This window comes from Squalius cephalus, assembly GCF_949319135.1.
Source record: "Squalius cephalus genome assembly, chromosome: 3".
NCBI classification, from domain to species: Eukaryota; Metazoa; Chordata; class Actinopteri; order Cypriniformes; family Leuciscidae; genus Squalius; species Squalius cephalus.
This window is the reverse complement of record NC_137124.1, coordinates 17,276,527-17,300,031: the sequence shown is the minus strand read 5'-3', so window position 1 is coordinate 17,300,031 and position 23,505 is coordinate 17,276,527. Positions and strand designations below refer to the sequence as shown.

The following is a 23,505-nucleotide window of genomic DNA, read 5'->3' as shown; positions in this document are numbered from 1 at the left end:
CTTTATATCTCCCAATTGCGTATTATAAAGTCAGAATTGCGTGATATAAAGTTGCAATTGCGAGAAAAAAAGTCCGAATTCTGACTTTATAAGACGCAATTGCGACTTTATTTCTCGCAATTCTGAATTTATATCTCGCAATTCTGACTTTATAACACGCAATTGCGACTTTATTTCACGCAATTCTGACTTTATATCTCGCAATTCTGAGAAATAAAGTCAGAATTGCGCAATTGTGAGATAAAAAGTCGCAATTATCTTTTTTTGTATTATTATTTTGTGGCGGAAACAAGCTTCCATAAAATCATGTCTTACCCACTCCATCAGATCTTTCTCGGCGACCAGCGCCGTTGCTCGGAGGGCGCTAGCGCCTCTGCCTCGCGAGTGGATGATAGCCCTGAAGACGCCTAGCAATGGTATACCTTTAGTGGTAGCATACCTTTAGTTAAGTTATACCTTAAGAGTCTTCGTAGCGCACTAAGAGACAAAGCCAGGTATGATGCGTAATGGAGATTCCAAAGCGCTCTTCTTTGGTCAGAACCATGGAGAGCGATCGCGAATAGTTCCGTCTTATGCACCGAAACTTTTTACAATGCAACAAAATATTCAAAGAGCATCAAGCTATTAAAATCTATATTATGTATACTACTCACAGATAATATAACAGTATATTAGTCAATAATTTTTATTAGGTTAAACAGTGATTGGATAATGTTTTTAATTTAAGGCCCACCCACAATTGGTCTGGCCCATCCAAAACTGGAATCCTGGCGCCGTGCCTGATGTAGGCTATATTTGTATATCATGTTCAATATGGTTACAACCAGGTGATATTCAAGGCCAGCGCGGCGCGACAACAAAAACGAGACTGATATCAGTTAGGCTAGTTCATACAGAAGCGAATCCTATATAAGATGCGGTGTGAACGGGACAGTTGGAGTCTCTCACATCTGTTAATACGCTTGTAAATCCCCAAAACATGTGGGTCATTCCACCGAATGCGTGCCATTTTTCAACTCAAAAATGCATTTTATTATTAAGTAAAAATAAAATACACATATTGAATTGTGAAATATGTTTGTTATCAGTGCTAAAAAAGGGGAAGTGTTACAAACAAATGGCACCAATTCATAGGAATGGCTTATGTAGGCCTACTCTTTTACAAATCTGTATTCATAAAACTTTTTTTTTTTTACCTGACTCTTTGCTGCTTTTTAGTGTTCATTTTTGCATTTGACCCCTAACACCATTGTAGGCAAAAAAATTGTATAGCCTTTCCAGAACACATATGTGTGGAAACTTTGCATGCACTATGAAATAGTCAAAGCATTTAAAAAGTAAGTAGTTTTACCAGTGTTTAAAGAAGTTTAAATGTTAAGTACCTTCTTTTGTGGTTTAGGTTTAAAATATCAATAGATGATATTTTAGTTTCTTATGGCTTTAGTATAGTGACTATATAAAAGCCAACAATAAAAGCTTAATATGTTTCTTATACAGAAATTTTTCCTTCTATATGAAAAAATACAGCTGCCTTTAGTTCTAGAAGTGGTCTCTCAAAAGGGGATCATCATACATAGGGATCCACAAAATTTTTGGAAACCCCTGGTTTAGGACAAAAACCCTGCAGATTTAAAGTAGATTTATCATGGGGTGACCGGTTAGGACACATGTAATTAATACACACTAACACAAGCTAATATTTGAAGAGCTTATTCGATTAGCAATGCAAAACATACCTTCAGAGATGCCACAAATATATATATTAAATGTTAGAACATATTGCATCAGTTTTAATACAGACAGCTTGATTTTAATAGTTTTATTACTATCATTGATCATAATCATCTTTGCACAAAAAAAACAAAAAAACATTTGGTGTATTTCTATGTGAACCCTCCTATCCCGACAGCAAAGAGTCTGAACACAAATAATAAAATTACAGCAACGAAAAACTTGTGAATAAAAATATCAACCCTGAAGAAAAATAAACAATACTTAAGATAATTGGATCCCCAGCACCTCGAACAAATGATCAGTTGTGAGAACAGCAAAGTACATGACAAAAAAAGAAAGAAAAAAAAGATAATCATTATTTTCTATGAAGATATAAAACACACATGTGCACAGTTGTCCCCTGAACTGGTGACAAGACTTTTTTACAAGGAGATCTGATCCCAACCCCTCTCCTCTTTACACAACAAGAGGTGACTGTGCACCCCATGTCAACTAGAGGATGCATGCAAGCATGTACAGCTCAGCAGAAATGGATGGAAACACACTGTGGCTCTCTAGCTTGTTGTCAGTGTACTCTTTTGCTCTCTTTTTTACGCAGACACATCTGCAGGTTGGTTCCTGTCTGCTCTATTTACTGATCTGCTTGTGCAATAATGACATCTGAACTGATTTTAATTGCGAAAATGATAATGCCAACAAAATATTGGAATTAACAGAACACCAATATTTGACTCTCCATGGCAGGTACTTGTGGTCTCAAGGCTACGTATTAATAGTCTCTGCATTGAATATTAAACAATGCAAGCCTTTTGGTTATTCAGATATGACACTCCCATCATCATCGTCACCTCTCTCTCACACATACACATACACACACACATTCAATCACAACACGCTTTCATAAAGAGTGTACCATCAAATGAGTAACGCCAAAAAGCCACCTGCAGACGAGACGGAAGTGGAAAGTTCTTGGCTTGAACCATGAAAGGTCGTGGATGAAGAGAAGAGCAGCTCGACATCAGTTCATTAGTCACGAAAATGGCATGGGAATGATTAGTTGCGTGGATTTTGTCCTTTAATGTCTTTTCCAGTGACTTTTTTTTTTCTTTTCTTTTTTAAGCATGAGGAGAGTATTTGCTGCCCCATAATCCTTAGCGACAAAGTGGGGCAAGAGTGTGAAAGGTTCAGTGGGAGTCATGTGGTGCTTTTTTCAGACATTCTTTATACAAAGGCATAGTACGATCAAGAACACGAGACCACAAATAAAAGAAAAATAATTTGTTTTTCCTAGGAATAATATTATAACATAATCATTGGTAAATACAACAATGAAACACATTTAATTTCTTTAAGAAAATAAAAAGGCAACAGAAATTCACCCATTCCAGTGCAGCAAATCTAAACCCAGCCGATTAAGAAATAAAATCACCTTAACCAGAATTTAGTCCTCTCAGTATTGACCAAGTGTGCTGGCCCTTACTGAACAACGGTGGGCATAACCCTGTTGATAGATTAAGAGGAAGAAATAAACACAGAGAAGGGGGCACAAACATAATTGTCCACCTCCACCCTGTGATTCTGAAGTCAAAGGCCACCCCTCTTTCAAGTTTGCCGTTTTATGCTCTGTCTGTTTCAATAGGCAACAGGTGCATTTGTGTGCGAGAGACTGAAATGAATTGCAGAAACAAACCGTTTTGAGACCCGTCGCCTTTCTGAATTGAACATTTTCAGAACTAAAGAACCTGCAGAGTTAACCCTTCTAAAACTCCTCATTCTATGCAGGATTGAAGGGCCCGTGTGCAATTTTTCCCCCCGTTTGTATGAATCTGATCTTATATCTATCTCTTATGTACCTACCCATACCAGCAGGTTGTGTTTGAGCACTATATTCTCCATTCATCCCTGTTCAGAGACTCTTTAAAATGCTACTTTCGCATCTCTCTCCTCTCACAGTTTCAGCTCGTTGGCGATTTTGGAGGCGATGTTTTTGAAGGCAATGGACGTCCCGGATATCCTCTTGAAGCGTACGCCGTTGAGCGAGAGGCGGGGCAGCTTGCACACCTCCATCTCCCACTGCACAAAGTCGTCACGGGCGGGATTGCCGGCCATGCACAGCAGCATGTAGCGCTCGCGTAGCTCGTACTCGCAGCTGTTGGCGTCGAGAATCTTCCGAATCTCCTTCATCATCTCTCCGGGCTCCATGGAGGACGTGGTCTTCATGCTCCAGGTGAAGCGGAGCGAGCGAGGCTTCGTCTGGTCTTTAAGCGAGGACACGGGCGCTGTCGGAGGTGTCCCGTCCCCCGGGGAGGAGGAGGAGTCTTTGTTGTCGTCTTCTGGCCCTACGCTGGTCTTCTCCGACTTCTCTGCGCTGCTGAGCATAGATCTGGGGAGACGGGGATGGACAGAGAAGGATGGAGGTGGGGGAGGTTGAGAGAATAATATCAGTAGGGGGTGAATGAGGACAGAAAGAAAGGAAAAAGAACAAAGAGGATGTAGGAAGGTGTGTGGGAGAAAAGTGAGAAATTGTTGAGAGACAAAAAAGGAGGGTTGAAGGAATTTGAGGGTGTTGAAGAGAGAGAGAGGGGGAGAGAGAGAGAGAGAGGATGAGGCAGTGGACATGGTTGGAGAGAGACATACGGCAATAATCAACTGGAAACGTTGCAGAGGAAAGGAGAGCGCATGCATGTGTTCATGTGCAAACTGATGTGGCGCAAACACATGGAACAGAGAAAGGCTTCTGCTTCAAATGAACACCTTTCACTCGGAGGCATTCTCGTGTCTGCTGCGCTCAGGATGTGAAGTCGCACCTCACATGCCGAAAGCAGAAATTGGAAGTTTTATTGAATCTCGACTGAATATGACAGCTGACAGTTAATGTGACTTTAAGCCTTTAAGAAGCTTTGAATCTAAGCTCTACGAAGACTAAATATGATTCAGTTCATTCAAATGGCTAAATGATGCTCAGTGACAAAAGGAGAATTAGGTTCAACTGGGTAATTAGACACTATGTGTGTCACAATCAAGAATGTTTAATGCTGCTTTCAAGTCCTGTTGGGAAGCTACTGACAAATGAGGAAAATTATGTTGTTGGTAAAAATGATGCATTGGGCAATTTCATGTTTCAGGAAGCTTTTCACTACAGCAAAATGAATAATAAATAATGCACATAAGGTGTGTAATTAATGCTTTATCTACACTACAGTTCAAAAGTTTCTGAAAGAAATTAATACTTTTGTGCAGCAAGGATAAACTAAATTCACCAAAACTTGAGTAATGGCTGCTGAAAAATCAGCTTTGCAATCACAGGAATAAATAACATTTTAAAGTCCCCCTGTGGTGAAAATCAAGTTTTGAATGTTGTTTATATGTCTATGTGGTGTTTTTAATATGCTATAAGACAAACCATGTGGAAATTCATCAGTCAACATTATTGCTGAGTATTTTCTCTTTAAAACTGCAGTGAACTAAAGACAGTCTCAAAAACGCGGTTTGAAATCGCCGGTGTTTCTTACGTCACAAACATGTTGTGACCAATCACGTCAACATGTGGGCGGGCTTCAGCATATCATTACTATGCTCTGAAGCAGCGGAGTCTCAAGAGAAGCAAGGTTATCCAGGTATATTTTTCTGTTGATACGAAAAAACAGGTACTTTTAGCAATATAGAGAGTGAATCATGTATATGATGTGTATTACGATGTTATGATGAACTATATGCCTTTCTCCACTGATGTTCTAAGTTGTTCAAAGTGGCTAATTAGCATTGGAACCGCGTATACTAAATGAAGCAAGTGTGAAGAGTTACATTCAAGCTATTTCAAGGCATGAATCATTTTTTTTCACAGAAAAAAAAAAATTAAATTAATTAAATAACAGAAAAAAATATTTAATTATGTCATTATGGTGATCAAAAATGTGTTTTAAGGGATATGACTACAGGGGGAGTTTAAAAAGTATTAAAATAGAAAAGTTATTTTAAATTGTAATAATATTTCACAAAACTTTTCTTTTTTTTTTACCACACCTAACCTTTGAATAGTAGTGTACTTTATGTCCTTCCACTGAAAAAGTTAAGGTCTTTTAAGCCTCTTGCCTAATAAACTAGCAGTAATATTTTCTGGCAAGCTTTATCACTTCATCAGCAGTAACCAAAATGTCAACAAACTAAATTGTAAAACTTAATTATGACCAATATAACTTTGATTCTATCAAAATTCTTTAATTGAATCACCCCCAACCCAAACAGTCAGAAAAAAAACAAACACTGGTTATTAAGATATTGGCATCTATGCATGCTAAAATTATAAATAAAATCATATGACTTGAAGTCCAAAGTGAGGTGCATCGCAAATGTGTTCACAGCATTAAAGATTTGATTATTATAAGCTGTGCATAGCCAGAAAAACATAAGCAGAAAACTTTCAACTGTGCATGTGTTTGCTAAATAGAAGACAGGCGGTAATCTGAAATTCATTCTTTGTGAACACAAATTATGAATCGAAAAAAAATCAAAACATCCACTCACACATACCCATCCACACTCAACAATTAATCCACCAATTAAATCCCACTGGGTAACTACTAATATTTGTTAAAAACCATTTAAAAGCCCCTTTGCTGCCCAATTACACCTCTAAGGATCTACTGATTATGTCTGATGAAGAAATCCTTGTTTTGTTCTCACCTGCTTCCCTCCTCTCGACCCTCTCCCTCATAGGGGCTCCTCGAAAAAAATTGCAAGATGTTTAGTCTTAGTCTGAGTTCTAGTTTAACTCATTCAGTACAGTGAGCAGGAAGGGGAAGGACGGTCTAGTGCCACATTAGTTTATGAAAACATTTATCCCTCCAGAACCGCCACATTCCACCAATTCACTTGTTCATTCCCATTTTAAAACTACTTTCAGTTCGATTTATGCAGTGTAGAGCCTCTTGCCTAGATTTTGAGTGATATTGCTTTAATAAATGATCTATAACGCTTATCGATTTTACGATTATGGTGCGACAATAGTGCACACAGTTACTGTGCTGTAATCTACTGTATGCAACAATGGAGTCATGTATGTGTAATGCCAATGAACAGATGAATCAGACAGACTGCTTCAGTAACATGAAGTGGGGTGGAATGATGCAGGTCTTTCCAAGATGTTCTAAGGATTCTAGTCCCATCACCATGGTAACTACTCACATCCAACAGTCACCTGCCCTTATAGTCTGTCTGGCCGAGCACACAAGCATCCCGAACATGCCACCAGACACACAGACAGACAAACAGGCCCTTAGCAAACTGACATCACTGTCGGAGCCTTTCTGCTAAGAGTCATATGAAAACACCACACAGAGGACAGAAACACACACAAACTCAGTCACGTGGACAGACAGGGAGGATAAAACACAGACAGTTGGAGAAACAGCTCAGGACTTTGAAGGCTCTTCATGATATAAACGGTTAAAAAAACAAAACAAGCAAAGCTGCATTTGACTATTTAAAACTCTGAAAGAAACATGAAACATTAAACTGGATGAATCCTGCAAAGAATAATTGGTTGTCACCAACAGGCATGAATCACAAAATACAGGCTTCAGGTTTGACCACCAGAGGGCGCAAAGACATATTTCCTTCAAAAAGCTGCTCGCTTGCGCCCTCTGTTGGGCTCTAAAACGATATAAGAACCACGCATAACTTAAGTTACGTAAACATGAACAAGTTCCCAAAATAATCATGTCAGAGGAAGAAAATGTCTTTCATTTGTTAATTCAGACTCCATGTATCTGTGCCAGTGGCCCAAGTGGTTAGTGACAGACAGATGGTGACATCCATTCACCAGGTGCTTGTGTGCGAGTGAGTCATCAGTCAAACAGATTTAGACAATACCGCATAAACAGAGAGAGAGAGAGAAGTTTGGCTTTAGGTGTTCGAGCAGGACAAAGCCTGACAGCTGGTCGGTCTCAGCTTCTGTAGCTGTTGTCATTGTTAATGAGCAAGTGAAAAAGAGAGAAACCCTCCTGAAGTTGTTCTGCACAAGATAACATCAGTCTCCGTCATCCTTCAACCTTTTTTCTTTCAAATTTCCTTTAAAAATACATGACATTAACAGATGGCAGATTGTCTTACTAGAAATTACTTTTACATGATCAAAATGAATTATAATTGCTAATAGTATTTTGTTTCCCTTTTTTGCTCAGATGTTCAAGCAACGTCTTCCTCTTTTTGGCACATAGAGGAAGTCATGGGGTAACAACCTGTGCCAAAACAATTACGACATACACTACAGTTCAAAAGTTTGGGGTTGTAAGATTTTTAAATGCTTTTGAAAGAAGTCTCTTATTCTCATCTAAGGTGCATTTATTTGATCAAAAATACAGTAAACAGTAATATCGTGAAATATTCCAATGTAAAACTGTTTAATATATTTTAAAATGTAATTTATTCCTTTGATGGTAAAGCTGAATTTTCAGTATCATTACTCTAGTCTTCAGTGTCACATGATCCATCAGATATTATTGCAGCTCAAGTAACATATCTTATTATTAATGCTGAAAACAGTTGTGCTGTTTAATATTTTTTCATTTCATTTTTTTTTAAATAGAAATTTTGTAACATTATAAACTTTTGAACAATTTTATGCATTCTTGCTGAATAAAAGCATTTCTTTCTAAAGAAATACAGACCCCAAACTTTTGAATGGTAGTGCATGCAAATGACCATGCTTGCTACTTTTTCCATGACATCATATCCTATTAGCCATCTTAATTATGACCTCAGGTCCTGTTATCAAAGCCCTGTGTTATTTGAGCAGGCAGAGAAACTAGTCACACACAGAATCTGGGGCACACAGGTGAGATCACCAGGTAAACTGACAGGGAGGGGGAAATGAAAGGATGGAGATGGGGAGGAAAGGCGCTGAGTGTTACTGTGGTTGAAGTTGAAGGCGGTGGTGTTTTTAGGGCTGAAGTTGGTCGTTAGTGTTGGTCATGACATTGCGCAAAAAATAAACAACCAGGAAAAAGGGCCAATCACAGAACACACTGAGGGATGTAGACAAGGAACAAGGAAAGAGAAATAAAAAGGTCAAAACAAGCCTTAAACAAGGGGGGGAGGGGAGGTTATGGTCATCATTGCCTACCTTCTGGGGAATCTGAATGACAGATTTCTACAAAACAAAAGTAAAAGAAAAAAAAGGAAAGATATGTATATATATGTAAATTGAAGAGCAAAAAAAAAAAAAAAAAGGCAAATGAAAATGTCAAAGTTGTCAGGTTGCTTTGGACACAGCAACAATCAGGCTGTGGTTATTTGATGGGTTCTGTACAGAATGAGCAAATAACATTAGTAATCTGGGTCAAATGCATGCAATTAAACTATTAAGTCAATTATTGACACTCATAAAAGGGTTGGAATGCAGTTATGTAAACTGCCTAATCTAAAAGTATTGTTAAAGCCAACATGAAATAAACTATGCACAATCAATGCAAATTATTCCAAAGGAAAAAAGTTTATCAGAACTTTATCACTAGCTCTGCCTCTGACATGACTAACCTTCATGTCACACCTAAGCCACACAAGTGGTGAAAATAATCTTAACCAATAGCCAGTAGTTATTGTTTCAGCCATACTCATTGTACGTAATGCAGCCTTCTTGCCAATTGTTAAAGCAGTAATTAAATGCTATATATACACTACTGTTTCAAAAGATTGGGGTCTGTAAGATCATTACAATTTAAAATAACCGTTTTCTATTTTAATATATTTTAAAATGTAAATTATTCCTGTGGTGGCAAAACTGAATTTTTAGCATGTCATTTACATGTACTCCAGTCTTCAGTGTCACATGATCCTTCACAAATCATCAACTCAAGAAGCACTTATTATTATTACTATCAATGTTGAAAACTGCTGTGCTACTTAATATTTTTGTGGAAACTATGATACATACTTTGAAGAACAGAATGTTTAAAAGAACAGCATTTATTCTTTAATAACATGTCCATACTCTCACTTTTTAATCAATTTAATTAGTAGTCCTTCTTGCTGAATAAAAGTATTAATTTCTTAAAAAAAAAAAAAATGTCTTAATGACCCCAAACTTTTGAACGGTATTGTAATAAAGATCGCAGTAATGCACTTTTCACAATCCAAATGGATATTCTGTTTAATTTAGCAAAATGCCATATTACAGAAGTAAAATGGTTTGCGAATGCCATTTCATGTTGACCTTAAGAAAGGATGTTTACATTCATTTATTAAAGTGCACAAATTTTGTTCATGCTGAAACATTCCCACACTGGCTTGAACATGTACACAAAAAAGGACACAAAAACAAAGACAGATGCACATGGACAAAATAGAAAACGTCATCTGTCATTTCACCCTTTTGAAATCTGAGACTGAATACAAATGAAAGACTACTGACCATGAAGGTGTTCTTTCGTTTCCTCAGTGTATCTGAGGGATTTGGAGTCTAGCAGTTTAAACATGACTGCCTAGATCCAACAGAACAGTTTTGTGATATGCTATTAAAGAAATGTAGCAATGTAACCCATAATGTAAGCCTTAAGTTTCTTTTGTAAACTGCTATTGCGGCACTAGTGAGTGGATGCCAAGGTGTCCCCTCCACAAGTATTTATAGAGCAGGGGAATGCAATACCTCAGCTGTTGCCAAGGATACTGTCACCACGGAGGTGCAGAAAAGGTAGATATGAGTTGGGAGTGTGCGCTGGAACTCGGGAGATGGAGATGATGAAACTGATGAGAAATCTGCATGTATATAAATGAGCTGAGATTCGTGTTGGGATTATGGGGACCGACAGCACTTTGATTGCCTTATGAAGGCCTGACCTTGTGGGTGAAATTATGACAATACCCAATACCCTGTTGAACAATGTGCCGGTGCTTTGCAAGGACAAATCTACTTACAAAGCTGTTTGATCAAAGATGGACAACCAAGCAGCCCATTTCTACATGCTAACTGAATATAAAGACAGACACCTTTGAAAAAACCCTCAGCGAGGGTGTGAGAATGTGCTGATGTGTTAGTGTGGTCGTCTTTCACTTTGTCTCCAAGTCTCTTTCTGTTCTTCTGTTCATCACCACCTAATCCAAATTTAACTGCCGAAAATACCCAGGATTCATCACACTCATCCTCACACCACCTCGCTCGGGCTTCTTCTCGTGCCGTTAACACTTCACGAAATCAATGACTTTCATTCCTATGTCAATTTCATTGATTTATTAACTCTCTTTTTTCTGGCTCACCTGCGCACAAACTTGGAGGTGAACTTGCTGAAGATCCCGGAAGCACCGGGTCGTCGTTGTTGGCTGTTGCCATGGGAGAGGGAAGGGGAAGCGGGGGCTCCGTGGTACGGAGAACCCTGTTGGTCCCGTGCGCCCCTCTGCTGGCCGAGGTGGAAGGTGTTGCGGGTGGGCACCCCTCTGGGGAAGTTGGTGCGGTCCGTCCCAGCTGCACTGCTGATATTGTGGGCTGACGGGGAGGCGCCAGGTGCTCTCTGTGGGGGATCACTGTGACAAAGCAATTTTCCCCAAACAAAAGAAAATAAATAAAGATGAGGACATAGCAGAATTAGTATAATAATAAAATAAAAATAAACATTTAAAAAAAGGTATATTTATTTAAATTCTAAAATAAATTAGATTTTAATACAGAAGTTATTTAAATGCATTTAAATATTTTTTTATTTAAATAAAATAGAAGTGAAAGAAAATTATGATTAAAAAAAATAATCAAAATGAAATAAAATAGGCATGGAAGGTAGATTTTCACTATGTCTGCAGAAAGAATAGCCACTGATAATGGGTGTTTCAAACCTACATATTCAAAGGAGATTCAAAATGTAAATACTTGATTTATGCATTTATGAAATCTCCATAAAATCATGATGAACTTTAAAAAATATATATAGAACAATAGATTATGTATCAGGAGCTCTGTTCTGGATCTTGCAGTGCTCTAGTAACTTACATTATGTAATCTCAAAATAATTAAATATGTCGACTGCAGAGAGAGAACACACACATCATATCTCTAACCCAATGCATAGACCTTTAATCGGCTTAATCTAACACACACACACACAACACAGAAACACACAGATCAGGGATATTGTGAAACTCGCTCACTGCAATTTGTGTGTGTGAGTGTGAGAGTAAGAGTGTGTGTCCATCCAAGAGAGTGCAGTGAAACAGAACACCTCCCCCATCGCTGTCCTTTCTGCACATTGTCTGTGAAAATCTCACCCAACCATATCAGGTCCATGCCAACATCTGTTTAAGTGCCAACCAGTGTAGTAGAACCTAGTCAGAACCAGTCGCCAACTGGCACAAGCACAGCCAGAGAGGTCACATGACTCTGGGTAACTGAACCTGCCAAAGATAGATTATAATACACTGTCCATCCACTTCAGCCAGGAAGTGAAGTGTGCTGGACCCTTCTCAGAAGCATAGCTGTGTTTGGAATAATGAACTACGATCTGCTCTGTATACGGACACCAGATTATCATGCAGATCATCTGGACATTTTTGTTGCTCCTGATTTCACAAGGTTACACACACTGGTCCACTTCTAGAAAATGAAAACTTTTTAAGATTTCAACTTAAGTAGTCAACATGAAATGGTTCATGCCCATTTACTTTCACATTTCTGGTCTTACTGTGCATGTTACTCCAAAGAAATATATTTGTGTATACACTTTCTGCAATCCAATCAATTCTTGATGGATTAAAATTAAATTAAATTAAAAGGCAGAATTTTTAGGATCTAAACAACTCCTGATCAGTGCAAAACAGTGTTATTTTAGTATCATTGATATAGTCTACTATTATCGTTTTTGTTAATATTTTGAATATATTTTTTAGTTTGTTTTAATTTCCATTTTGCTTTTTTTTATTAGTTTTTTTTAAATGTAAATTAGTTTTTTTTTTTAAATCTAAAATATTTCTTAGACTACATGAAAATGAGAAATGTTGAATTGGCAACTAGCCGACAAGTTTTTATTTATTTAATTTCACAATGTGCAAACTTTTTTTTAAATGATTTTAGTTTTAGTTAACAATAATAACCCTGTTCCTCATGGATAAAATGAAGTCCTGATCAACAATTTCATCATTGAATATTCAGTTTCACACCAAAATGTGTCACATTATGGAAGTAAAATGGGTTTTGACCATCATTTCATGTTGACTTTGACTCTAAAAGATTAATTGGTTGCTGGGGATCAGTATTTACAATGCCACTGACTCAAACGAGCATTTGTCTTTTTTTATTTTGGCCACGCGATTGTTTGAGTCTCCCCCTTCCGCTGAACTGGTTTGGGGAAAAAAAAAAAAATCACGCTTTGGCCACAGCCTTACAGCCATCCACCATATCTTACCTTCTGCAGATCCACCTACAGCCCAACACACTGGCTAAATAAGACCTTCTCGAACCCTCTTTACACAAAAGTTCACAGAAGTCATCAGTAACACTTCAGGGTTGAGTGAACGGGAACCTGAATCACTGTGCACATCACTAGGAGTGCACTAACTAGTCTAACTCTAACACAACACCATGGAGCAAAAATACTCAGGGGCAAATTTGGGGAAAACGTCATCTACAAACTCTGAATGCGCAAACTAACACACACAAACATGCCACCTAAGCAAGGGACTAAGATTTTCCCATGGTAACACAGTAGTATGTTAGATATAGCACACAGCTGGATGTTTAGAAGTAAAAATAACAGATGAGCACTCACTCTAGCAAATAGGAGCAGGAGCTTAAGAACCAAACCAATGCCACTGCAAAAACACATCTGCAGTTATGACGCATGTCAGAACACACGAGACATGCATCTAGTATTATTTTCACATATTCCATTTATATTCGTCTCTTTAGTGCAGAGATTTTCACAGTGGCGAACCACAGGGTTCCAAGGTGTCAAAGTGAAGGCCCTTACACGTGACTCGCGTCAATGTTAGTTACCCTTGTGCAAATTGTTGTAATGAAAATTTCAGTTTGCCACTGCACTGACCATTCAAAGGAGTTTGGTGTGAAAATCAAAACATGATGTAAGAGGGATTGATCCAGGGGCAACCAAAAGTTTTCTGAGATTGTTTTTTCTTTTTACGTTTACATTTATGCATTTGACATTCAAGATACAAATTTGATCAGTTCATGCATTCACTGGGACAGAACCCATGACCTTGCCATCGCTAGTGATCAGTTCTAAGTTCAAATACAATATTTTCAGTTTACTTGAAGCAGCCTTGCGAAATTTTCCTTCCTGTAAGCTATTTGAAGCATCCGTGGAGGTCAACGCTTGTGTCCAGACTGAGTCACGTGAAAGAACCTTGAAAGACAGAATGAGCCACACTATGTGCTGTACATGGTCTCTCACTCACTCACTCAATCACTCATATATACAGTGCACAGATCTGAATATATGGCCCTTGCACTGAGGTACGATTCACTCCAGAGGGGAGACAGTGCACAGGGGGCAGAGAAGCACAGAGAAGTGAGAGAGATGATGTAACAGAGCAGCGGTACCTTCTCTCAATGGTCCCCAACCACGCTCGGAAGAGGCTCAGCTCACTGCATGCAACAGACCAACCATTCACTTACAGCGGCACTAACAGGCTAACACGAACCATTCACACTCCACGCTGCAGCGCTACAATTGATGGTGTGTTTCTGACGTGGTCAGTGTTTAGTGTGAATATGCGGTTTTATTTGTGGCTTTGTGGAACTTTTATCAGTGATAGTCTAGAGAGGACAGGAAAAAACGGTTGGGGGGGGGGGGGGGGGGGGTGGGTTAATGTGTTGAATTATTGTAATTTATCCACACTGCACATTCACATGGTTGTTAGGTAGAAATCACATCAATGTTCCCATTCTTAAGGGCCAGGTATCACCGTTCACATCCCATCTTAACAATCACTCATGACTTCATGAAAACTGTAATAAATATTATTATTTCTCATTTACTCCTGAAATCCCTGAGGGAAAAAAAGCAGGCTGTTTTTTGTTGCTCAGTGAAACTAGTTGATCAAAAATATCTTGCTGGTTAAAGGGGTAGTTCACTCTTCCACATTTTCTGGAAGAGCTTCATGTTGTTCCAAACCTGTATGACTTGTATGATTGTCCATACAATGAAAGTTAGTGGGGTCCAAAACAACTTTCACATTTATTATATGTTAAAAAAAAAACTATGACAAGTCAGATTAGGAACAACAAGGGTGAGTAACTGATGACATTTCACTTTTCAATGAACTATCCCTTTCCCTTTTAGTCAGGAGGGGACACCAGCTCAACAGTATCGCATTCTGTGGACCACCAGCCAAAACATATGTTGGTGACTAGCTGTGCTTGTGTTTTCAGCAGGAATATGAAAATTTGTCTTGTTTTGTAGCACAACCGTCTCCCAGTGTTGACTTTGTAGACTCTTGTCACTCCCTGGCTTCCTGCTAGCTTTTTCCACGCCAAGTAAATGATTTCTAAGAATACATAAACCCCCTGAGACATGCTACAGTTCCCAGATTTGGGTTCTCTCTTTGGCGGCGTGGGGACTTGCCTGGGCCGGTGTGAGTGCAGGTCTGTGGGACAGGGATGGGCAGAGGTGGAGAGTGACTTGTGATGGCGGATGCGTGAGGAAGAGACTGATGAGGAGAGCACGGCGCCGGCCGAAGCCGTCGAGGCGCGGGACCCGGGGATGCTCAGGCTGAGGGGAGAGAGAGAGCGGCCCCTCCGTACACACACGCACAAATCGACACACACATAAACACGAGTGTGTGCGTATGTGTGGAGGGAGGCAGGGAGGGAGGGAGAAGCATTCCATTAGAAACAGCACTTTGCACACATTAGATAGAGTGATAAACAGACCGACAGTATGACAGAGATAGACAGATTGATTGATAGATAGGCAGACAGACAGATAGATAGACAGAGAGACAGACAGACAGACAGATAGATGGATGATAGAGTTAAAGCCAAAGAGCTATAGATAGAGTAATAAATAGACAGACAGACGAATGATAGAGCAATAGATAGGAAGATGGACTGAGTGACAGATAGAGATAGATAGATAGATAGATAGATAGATAGATAGATGCAAGATAGATAGATAGACAGATAGATAGATAGATGCAAGATAGATATAGATATATAGATAGATAGATAGATAGATGCAAGATAGATAGATAGATAGATAGATAGATACAAGATAGATAGATAGATAGATAGATAGATAGATAGATAGATAGATAGATAGATAGATAGATAGATAGATAGATAGATGCATCTGGGCATCTAAAGTGAGAGACAGTGGTGAATGGTACAGGAGAGAGAGGGGGAGAGGGAGTGAGAGAGAGGTCAAACAGAGTGCTGATTTCACAGAAAAGCACAAAAGAAACACACACACACCCACACACCACTATGCAGGGATTAGTTGAGCTTGTGGTGGAGAAATAACATGCTATCACCTTGCTATGTGGCAGAGAGAAGCTAAGCCTATTACAGACGACTACAGCAACCTTACAACAGAGTTAATGGTGCTTTTTTTCCATCACAAGCCACCCTAATCCATTTAAAGCTATACATACGCTCACAGAGACACAAAGTTGCACACGTTCACACAGCTCAGACAGAAGAAAAACAAAATGAGAGTTCAAAGACAAAGGAACCAGAAGAGAGAGAAAGAAATGGAAAAGTAGAGGGACGTGTGGGGAATATTTAACCCGACACACTGTCTGAATGCCTTCAGAAAATCACATGAAAAAACAAATCAGCAAATCCTGCAGGAGCATTCAAAGGACAAAAGGTTATAACACTTAAAGACCCCATGAAATCATTTAATGAAAGCAGTTTTCTTTCCAGTGCTGAAATATTCGCTACTTAAACAGGAAGTTGGGGTGGGACATAGTGAAGGCCTTTTTTAAAATAGCCTTTAGATTACATCACATGATTTGTTACTTGCTATGGCTAGTCAGAAGTTGATATTAGGAACATGTGATGTTCTTATTCCAGAAAGCATAACTTGAGTTCATGGGGTATTTAACACAGTGTCACTGACATACTTACACATATACACCCATAGAGAACTAAAGCATCACAGCACAGCTCTAACAGAAACAGTTGAAGGCTTGTTCACACCTAGTTCAAGGGATACTCCCCCCTCTCATAATTTACTCACACTCATGCCATCCCAAATGTATATGACTTACTTTCTTTAGATGAACATAGATTTTTAGTAAAATAACCTATCTCTGAGTTCATATATTGCAAGTGTGCGAGACCCTCAAAACCACACAAAGTGAACACGACAGTAATCCATGACCCGAGTTGATGAAACAATGTTTCCAATAGAAGTAAGAAAAATAATATTTTACATTTTTTAACTATAAACTGTTATACAGTTTCATGAGTCAGCACATTGTGTAACTCGCATGACAAGAACGAGCTTAAGTCATGCTTCAAAACGTGCTGACATAGCGCTTCACAGTGCCCTCATGAATCAGTGTATGATATTTGGCCAGAAAAAACATTTAAAATAAATATTTTTCTTACACGCATCATCATTTCGCTACAGAAGAGATTGATTCATTAATTGCCGTCATATGGATTATTGTCATTTTGCTTGGTTTTTGAAGTGTCAACTTATGGACTGACAGGGATGGATTATTTTTCTAAATATCTTTAGTGTTCATCTGATGAAAATTCCTATATGTGCTCAAGAAACATTTAATATTATCAATGCTGAAAATGTTGCTGCTTAATATTTTTGTTGAAACAGTGATACATTTAATGAATTGCAAGTACAAAAGAACACCATTAATTTAAAATGGACATATTTTGTAACATTGCATTTTAACTCATTATATTATGTGTGACTCAAACACACCCAAACGTTTGAACGGTAGCATATGCTATTCTGTATGTCATTTTTGCCATTCTTTGCAATAGCAAGAATATACAGAGCTTTATTGTTTAACTTTTATGTAGCTCCGCAAATACTGCAAGCTTCTGTTAACAAAGTCAAATTCTACTTGGCCGTACACAGATAGGTCATTTCCTGACACATGACCTAAAAGCTAATATCTTATTTCAATATCTAATACTCTAATATTTTTCTGCATGGGAAAATAAATAAAAGTACAACAAACAATCGTGGTATGTTATTCAGGGATTGGTACAAAGGAGTTTCTAGAGATGCTTTGTTTCCTTTTGAAATCTTATCCCTGTTAATTTAGACTTGGTCTGAACAGGCCTTCATTATAACTAACGGCATAGCACTTTCTGCACTGGAATCGGCACTTTTTTGACAGAGCAAAAGGCCCATTGAAAGTTTCAATTCAATTCCAGATATATGTCGTCTCAGTTTATGAAACAATTAACAGTATTCAAACTACAAGGTACGTGCATATTGACTTCACTCATGACCATAATTTAATCATTTGCATAATTTACATGCCGATGGTCACCATTCTACACTTCGGCAGACTAGAAGACATCATCTTTGTGCAACATGACTCTAGTAGGCAGAAAGCTCTATATCCGTTTTTAAAACACATCTCGTGCATATGGTTATGTATAATTTATACAGTTAAGAGACAGTACACTGGAGTGTGTGGAAAGTGAGCATTAGCAGCAATATGAATGCCGGAGAGGAAGGAGTTATAACGGATGAATGGTTATAGAGGTGCACAGGAAGTGAAGGATGACTGACTTCTTAGCACTTGTGGCGATGACTGTGGGAGGTTTATATGGGGTTTAGATGACACTCCAATGCAGGGATGGGCAATGCCACTGTCCTGCAGAGTTTAGCTCCAACCCTAATAAAACACACCTGAACAAGCTAATCAATGTGTTCAGGATTGCTAATGCTAAAGGCAGGTGAGTTTTTGTTATCAGGGCTGGAGCTAAACTCTGCAGGACAGCAGCACTCCAGGATCGATGTTGCCCATCCCTGCTCTAATGCTTGGTGTTATGTTTGCACTGTACATGTGCAATTAATAGGTTTATAAAAGAATACAAATTCTGGTGATGGACTTTTTCTGTTTTAATTAACAAGTGTGTGGGATTGAATGAGATGGTACTCTAGGAGTCACTAATCCAGTTGAAATCCAGGGTGACATGCCAATCTGGCACAACTCGGCCTTTCTGGGGATCAAAAGCATGCCAGTTTTCTCCATGGCAGGTAACGGCCAACAGCACAGAGACAGGAGATAGAAGTAGACTGTGTGTGTGCAGTGTAAATTAGACAAAAATGGTGACTGGTTTTGTTAGTGATCTTATCTAGAGGGATGAACTGTGCCCGTATGCGGGTGTGTGAGACACAGGAGAACGGTAGGTGTTTTTCTGTACTTTGCCTTCGAGATTTACAATCTTTCAACAAATGTGGTGTGTCTTTGGATGTACCTGTCCTTGCCGTTTTGTACTCCCAGAGTGGCTCTGTCAGAAATGGGGGAGTTTCTGCTGCGACTTGTGCCCGTGGACAGGATACTATTCTGAAATCATAAACACACCAGTGTTAATATGATTAAATTAATAAAATTTGTTTTGTAAAAAAAAAAAAAGGCTGAAATAAAATATAAATGTTAGATGAACTACTTTAACTTAACTTTAAAATTATAAATTTTAAAGGCAACTAACTTGGAATAAAATAAGTTTAATTTGAAGTACTAAAATGACTAAGACTAAACTGAAATAAAATAAATTAAAGCTAAATATAAATATAAAATAAAGTAATAAAACTGCCAAAAGTACATAACATAATTACCAAAACTTAAACTAAAATGAAAAGTGAAAATATAAAAAGTAATTTAAAATATTAATAAATATTATAATAATATATGGCTAGCAGTGCATTAAACTATTTTAATGTTGCATTAAACTATTTTAATGCACGACGTGGAGTGCATTCAAATTGTTTAACGCATAGCTAGCCGTGGATTATCCGCTTATAGACCTTATGTGCCAAAAATCGTAAGAATTTTGTGTTTGAGCTTCTTTTTTTGCGGTAGCTCTGAATATTTCTATGGCATCGCTGTGGAAGAGTAATTAGCTAATAAAGGAGTTTTAATTATAATTGTAGAGTTAATGAACATTAGTATGGGCATTGTAATGTTTGAAGTTTAATAGTTTTTGTTGTAATGATTATTCTGATTATAATGATTATATGTGAGATTATTCTGATAAATGCACGTTTGCATTTATTAGCTCTGGAACTGCAACAGTAATCCAAGTATGGGTGTGGAGCGATTAAAGGAACCATGCTATGAACCAAGCAAAGGACAGCCCTGCTATGAACCCTGGGTGAATGTTTAATGACAAACTAGATACAAAACCATTTTTATTACTCAAGGCGTGAAAATGTTTGCATCCAACTACTATTTGGCTGGTACTCAGAAAGGGCCTATTTCAAAAAATAGTATTTGCACTTTCTATTGGGGAAAAAAAGAAAAGAAAAAGGTACACAAGTATGATGTGGTGTGTGAAAGTTCAAAATAGCCTCCTCTGTAGCATTTTCACAGAAATGACTGTGAAAGCCATGAACACTGGCCATGCCAAACATCTCTCGGTCAGAGAGAGAGAGCCCTTCCAGCCATCTGCTGCCTGAAAAATATCAGTGTGGAAAGCAACAAGCTTTCCAGAGCACCCTTGTTTAACTGAGAGCAGAAGCAGTAGTTAAGATGTTTAAAAATTACCCTGCTATTATGTCAAAAGCTTCCTCAATCCATAATGTAATTGCGTGTTCAAGTTCATGGAAACTGAACAAAGGAACATGACGTGACTTTGGTACTGTATTAGTCCTGTTGACAAGCTTGAGTGCCCTGAGGTGCTGTTTTGTATATTGTTTAATTTTAGCCTGTAAAATATCAACAAGCACTCTGTCTATATAAATGTTCTAATTAGTACAGTTCCCCTTTTTTGTTTTATAGGTTGAAAAAGATTTGACTTCTTTTTTTGGCAGTTGAGAGGGGAAATGACAGGACTAGAGGGAGGCACATGAATGGGAAAGCACACAAGCTTGTTGCCCACATCAACACCACAGCTCAAAATCTTGCTAAACAAGTATTAGTTTCTGAATGTACCTCTGGTAGGATATTTAATTGTGCGTGCTCTTTTATCCTATTTTTACATTTAGTTTAGCTTCTGCATAATCGCACACTCACTTAGATACATTTTTAAAATAATAATAACACTGTGAAATGTAATCTTAAACCATTATTTTAAATGATTTTTTATATATATAATGTACATAAAAATGTTGTGATGCTTAAGTTCACTTGTAGCATTTAAGATGACTAATTCGTTTTTTGTGTGTTTTATTTGTAATTTACTTACAGTAGAGGGTGTAGAACTCTTTTTGCGTTCACTGGAGATCACTGGACTGGGTGGAACTTTGGTGGAGCTACTTGAACCTTTCCTCCCAGAATCATCCACTCCATGCTTGTTTTCTCCCTGAGGCCTTTTCGAGTATGAACCTGAGAGATAAAGGGGAAAGAGTGTAAAGACAAACATGCACGTGTATGTGCGTTTACCAGGGGCTTCAATCCACAAAACTTCCTAAATCAACTCACCCTGATCTGTGGTTTTTCTGACAGGTTTCTGAGTGGATGACACACTGCGTTGTACCTTATGAGGTGGAGAAGGGGCGTTGCTATTAGTGAGGTCACTTCCTGGGCGCGACTTTAATGACAAGATGACACCCTCGTCAAGCTGCAAGACCGAATTTTCAATGATACATGAGCACAAAGCAGTTGTATCATCATATTTTGATGCCTCTGTGGGTACTAAAGCACGAATGTGTTTATGTATGTGCATACCTCTGAATTCCTATAGTCAAGCAGCAGATAGGTTGCCATGACTTCATTGTATTTTTGTTTGACGAGAGAGTCCTCGATTTCCTCTTGAGGGAAACCCATCTGAAGCATTATGTCTAAGTGGGCAACATAGACGCAATGTAATTTTAATACCATTTCTTTCTGTAGTTTGTTTTATAGATATATTCTAACATCTAACTATTTCACCTGTTCTTCTGGGGTCTTTGTAGTCAGGCTGAGGGTCAATGAAGGGCTTCAACTCATCGTCTTCATGACCTACATTCATCCAGCGATCCTTCATGATCTGCTGCTGAGCCAATGATAGACACACAGAAAAAGAATGAGAGAGATGGTGAGGGATCACATAACCAGATCTTTATGTGGTTTTATGCAACAAGACTACATATTCCATATTTTTGCCAAAGATTTGCTTATCTGAATGAAGGTACAGCATATTTCAGTCATTTACATGCTTTACTGCAAAACATAAAACATTATGTAAACGTAACAGATGTCGTCACTCTCCTAGCATGAATCAAAAAGGGGAAAAAATGATAGTAGAAATTGTACATTGTAATAATATATGTATTCTAAATAAGTGGCTTCCACTAAGGGCCCTCAGCAAACTTCAAAAGGGGACCTCAAAATGATTTAAAATGATTTAAAACAAAACAAGCATTAAAATAAGATAAAACAATTTAAGATCAATATATTTCATATTTGAATTTACCCCCTCAACACCTTTTTTTTTCTTTTCTTTTGAAGATCCTACGATCTCAGAGAACATGGATGAGATTTTTAGACCTGGAAAAGTCGTCAATTTTTTATAAAATCTTAAATGCCATGAGCATTTCTATACATTTTATTAATATACACTTTTCTGGTTTTGCCAAGCTTTATATTTCATCAGGTAGAAATTGTGCGTAAAAAATATCCATCCATCAAATCATGAACATCTGGAAATGTAGTAGGCCCTCTGAATACTGTTGTGGACAATGGAGGGCCTTGGAGTCGAAAAGGTTGAGATCTACAGTTCTAAATAGGTATAGTATATGCACTACAACATTCACATTTTGACAGGAAATGTTTTTTTTCTCAAAGTAACTTTTCGATTTTTGGAGAATTTTCAGGCTCAGCATAAAGGAGTCCATGGCTACGTTCACACTGTCAGTTTTTGGGTTTGACAACCGCATTTTCTTACAGGTGTGAGTCTCAAATTATCCTTTTTAAAAACTAACTTACAGTAGTGTCTAGAATATTGTCTGTATGAACGTGCAACAGGGGTCAAACCCATATTCTCTCAGATGTAACCATAGAGACAGTGACCACAGTAATATCAAATATTGTGACATCCATAAAACTGAAAAGTATTATCACTTCTGATATGACAAGAGCTCAATCGAGCTGCGAGTTCATTCATCAAATCTTCATTAACCGACAGGAGCTTTTATATCTGGGTAGAGAGCGGAGCATTTGAGTCGTAAGTAGAGCACAAAACTGACGGGAGCTGCTACTGTGGAGAACTGTAACTGGATCTAAAACCTTCAGATGACACACAGCTCATTTTCTGTCGCTGTAAGTTACAGAAAGTGAAACTACACACAAAAAAACCCTCAACACACTGTAGACAAGCATTTGTGCAGCACAGAGCGGCTCTCTTGCACTGTATGACATGACAACTAGAGGTCAAATCCGGTTCTGTCCACATAGTGAGAGTTTACCGAGAATGCAGTTATGAGTCATGAAAATGTATAGGTGTGAGTTTGGTTATTGAATGCGGTTGTCACTCTTGTAACTAACTGAACTGTGTGTGAACATTACCATATTAAAGACTCAAAAAGGACTGTTTGGTTTTAAAAACCTTAATATTTTGTGCTGAGAATTCAGACATGATGAGACTATACTTTAAGCGAATTGAAATTTGAGGCCTTATTGTCTGTATTCTAATCCACAGTCAGA

At 38.1% G+C, this 23,505-nt stretch overlaps 1 protein-coding gene across 23 annotated transcripts in view; it reads right to left on the bottom strand.

Moving 5' to 3' along the window:
* Window positions 1–1,804: 1,804 nt before the first annotated feature.
* Window positions 1,805–23,505, bottom strand: part of mark2b (MAP/microtubule affinity-regulating kinase 2b) — a 47,115-nt gene continuing 25,414 nt past the window's right edge. Inside the window, exons 10-19 of one of the 23 annotated variants that reach the window (XM_079867109.1) lie at window positions 21,754–21,856; window positions 21,550–21,662; window positions 21,304–21,442; window positions 21,068–21,207; window positions 19,139–19,227; window positions 15,297–15,443; window positions 10,987–11,250; window positions 8,858–8,884; window positions 6,418–6,456; window positions 1,805–4,117 (exon numbers count right to left, since the gene is read on the bottom strand). In XM_079867109.1, coding sequence (XP_079723235.1) covers window positions 3,682–4,117; window positions 6,418–6,456; window positions 8,858–8,884; window positions 10,987–11,250; window positions 15,297–15,443; window positions 19,139–19,227; window positions 21,068–21,207; window positions 21,304–21,442; window positions 21,550–21,662; window positions 21,754–21,856 — 1,497 coding nt within the window. In that variant the 3' untranslated portion in view covers window positions 1,805–3,681. The remainder of the gene's footprint in view (window positions 4,118–6,417; window positions 6,457–8,857; window positions 8,885–10,986; window positions 11,251–15,296; window positions 15,444–19,138; window positions 19,228–21,067; window positions 21,208–21,303; window positions 21,443–21,549; window positions 21,663–21,753; window positions 21,857–23,505) is intronic. The other 22 variants (XM_079867125.1, XM_079867120.1, XM_079867126.1 and 19 more) reach the window with 22 other exon arrangements.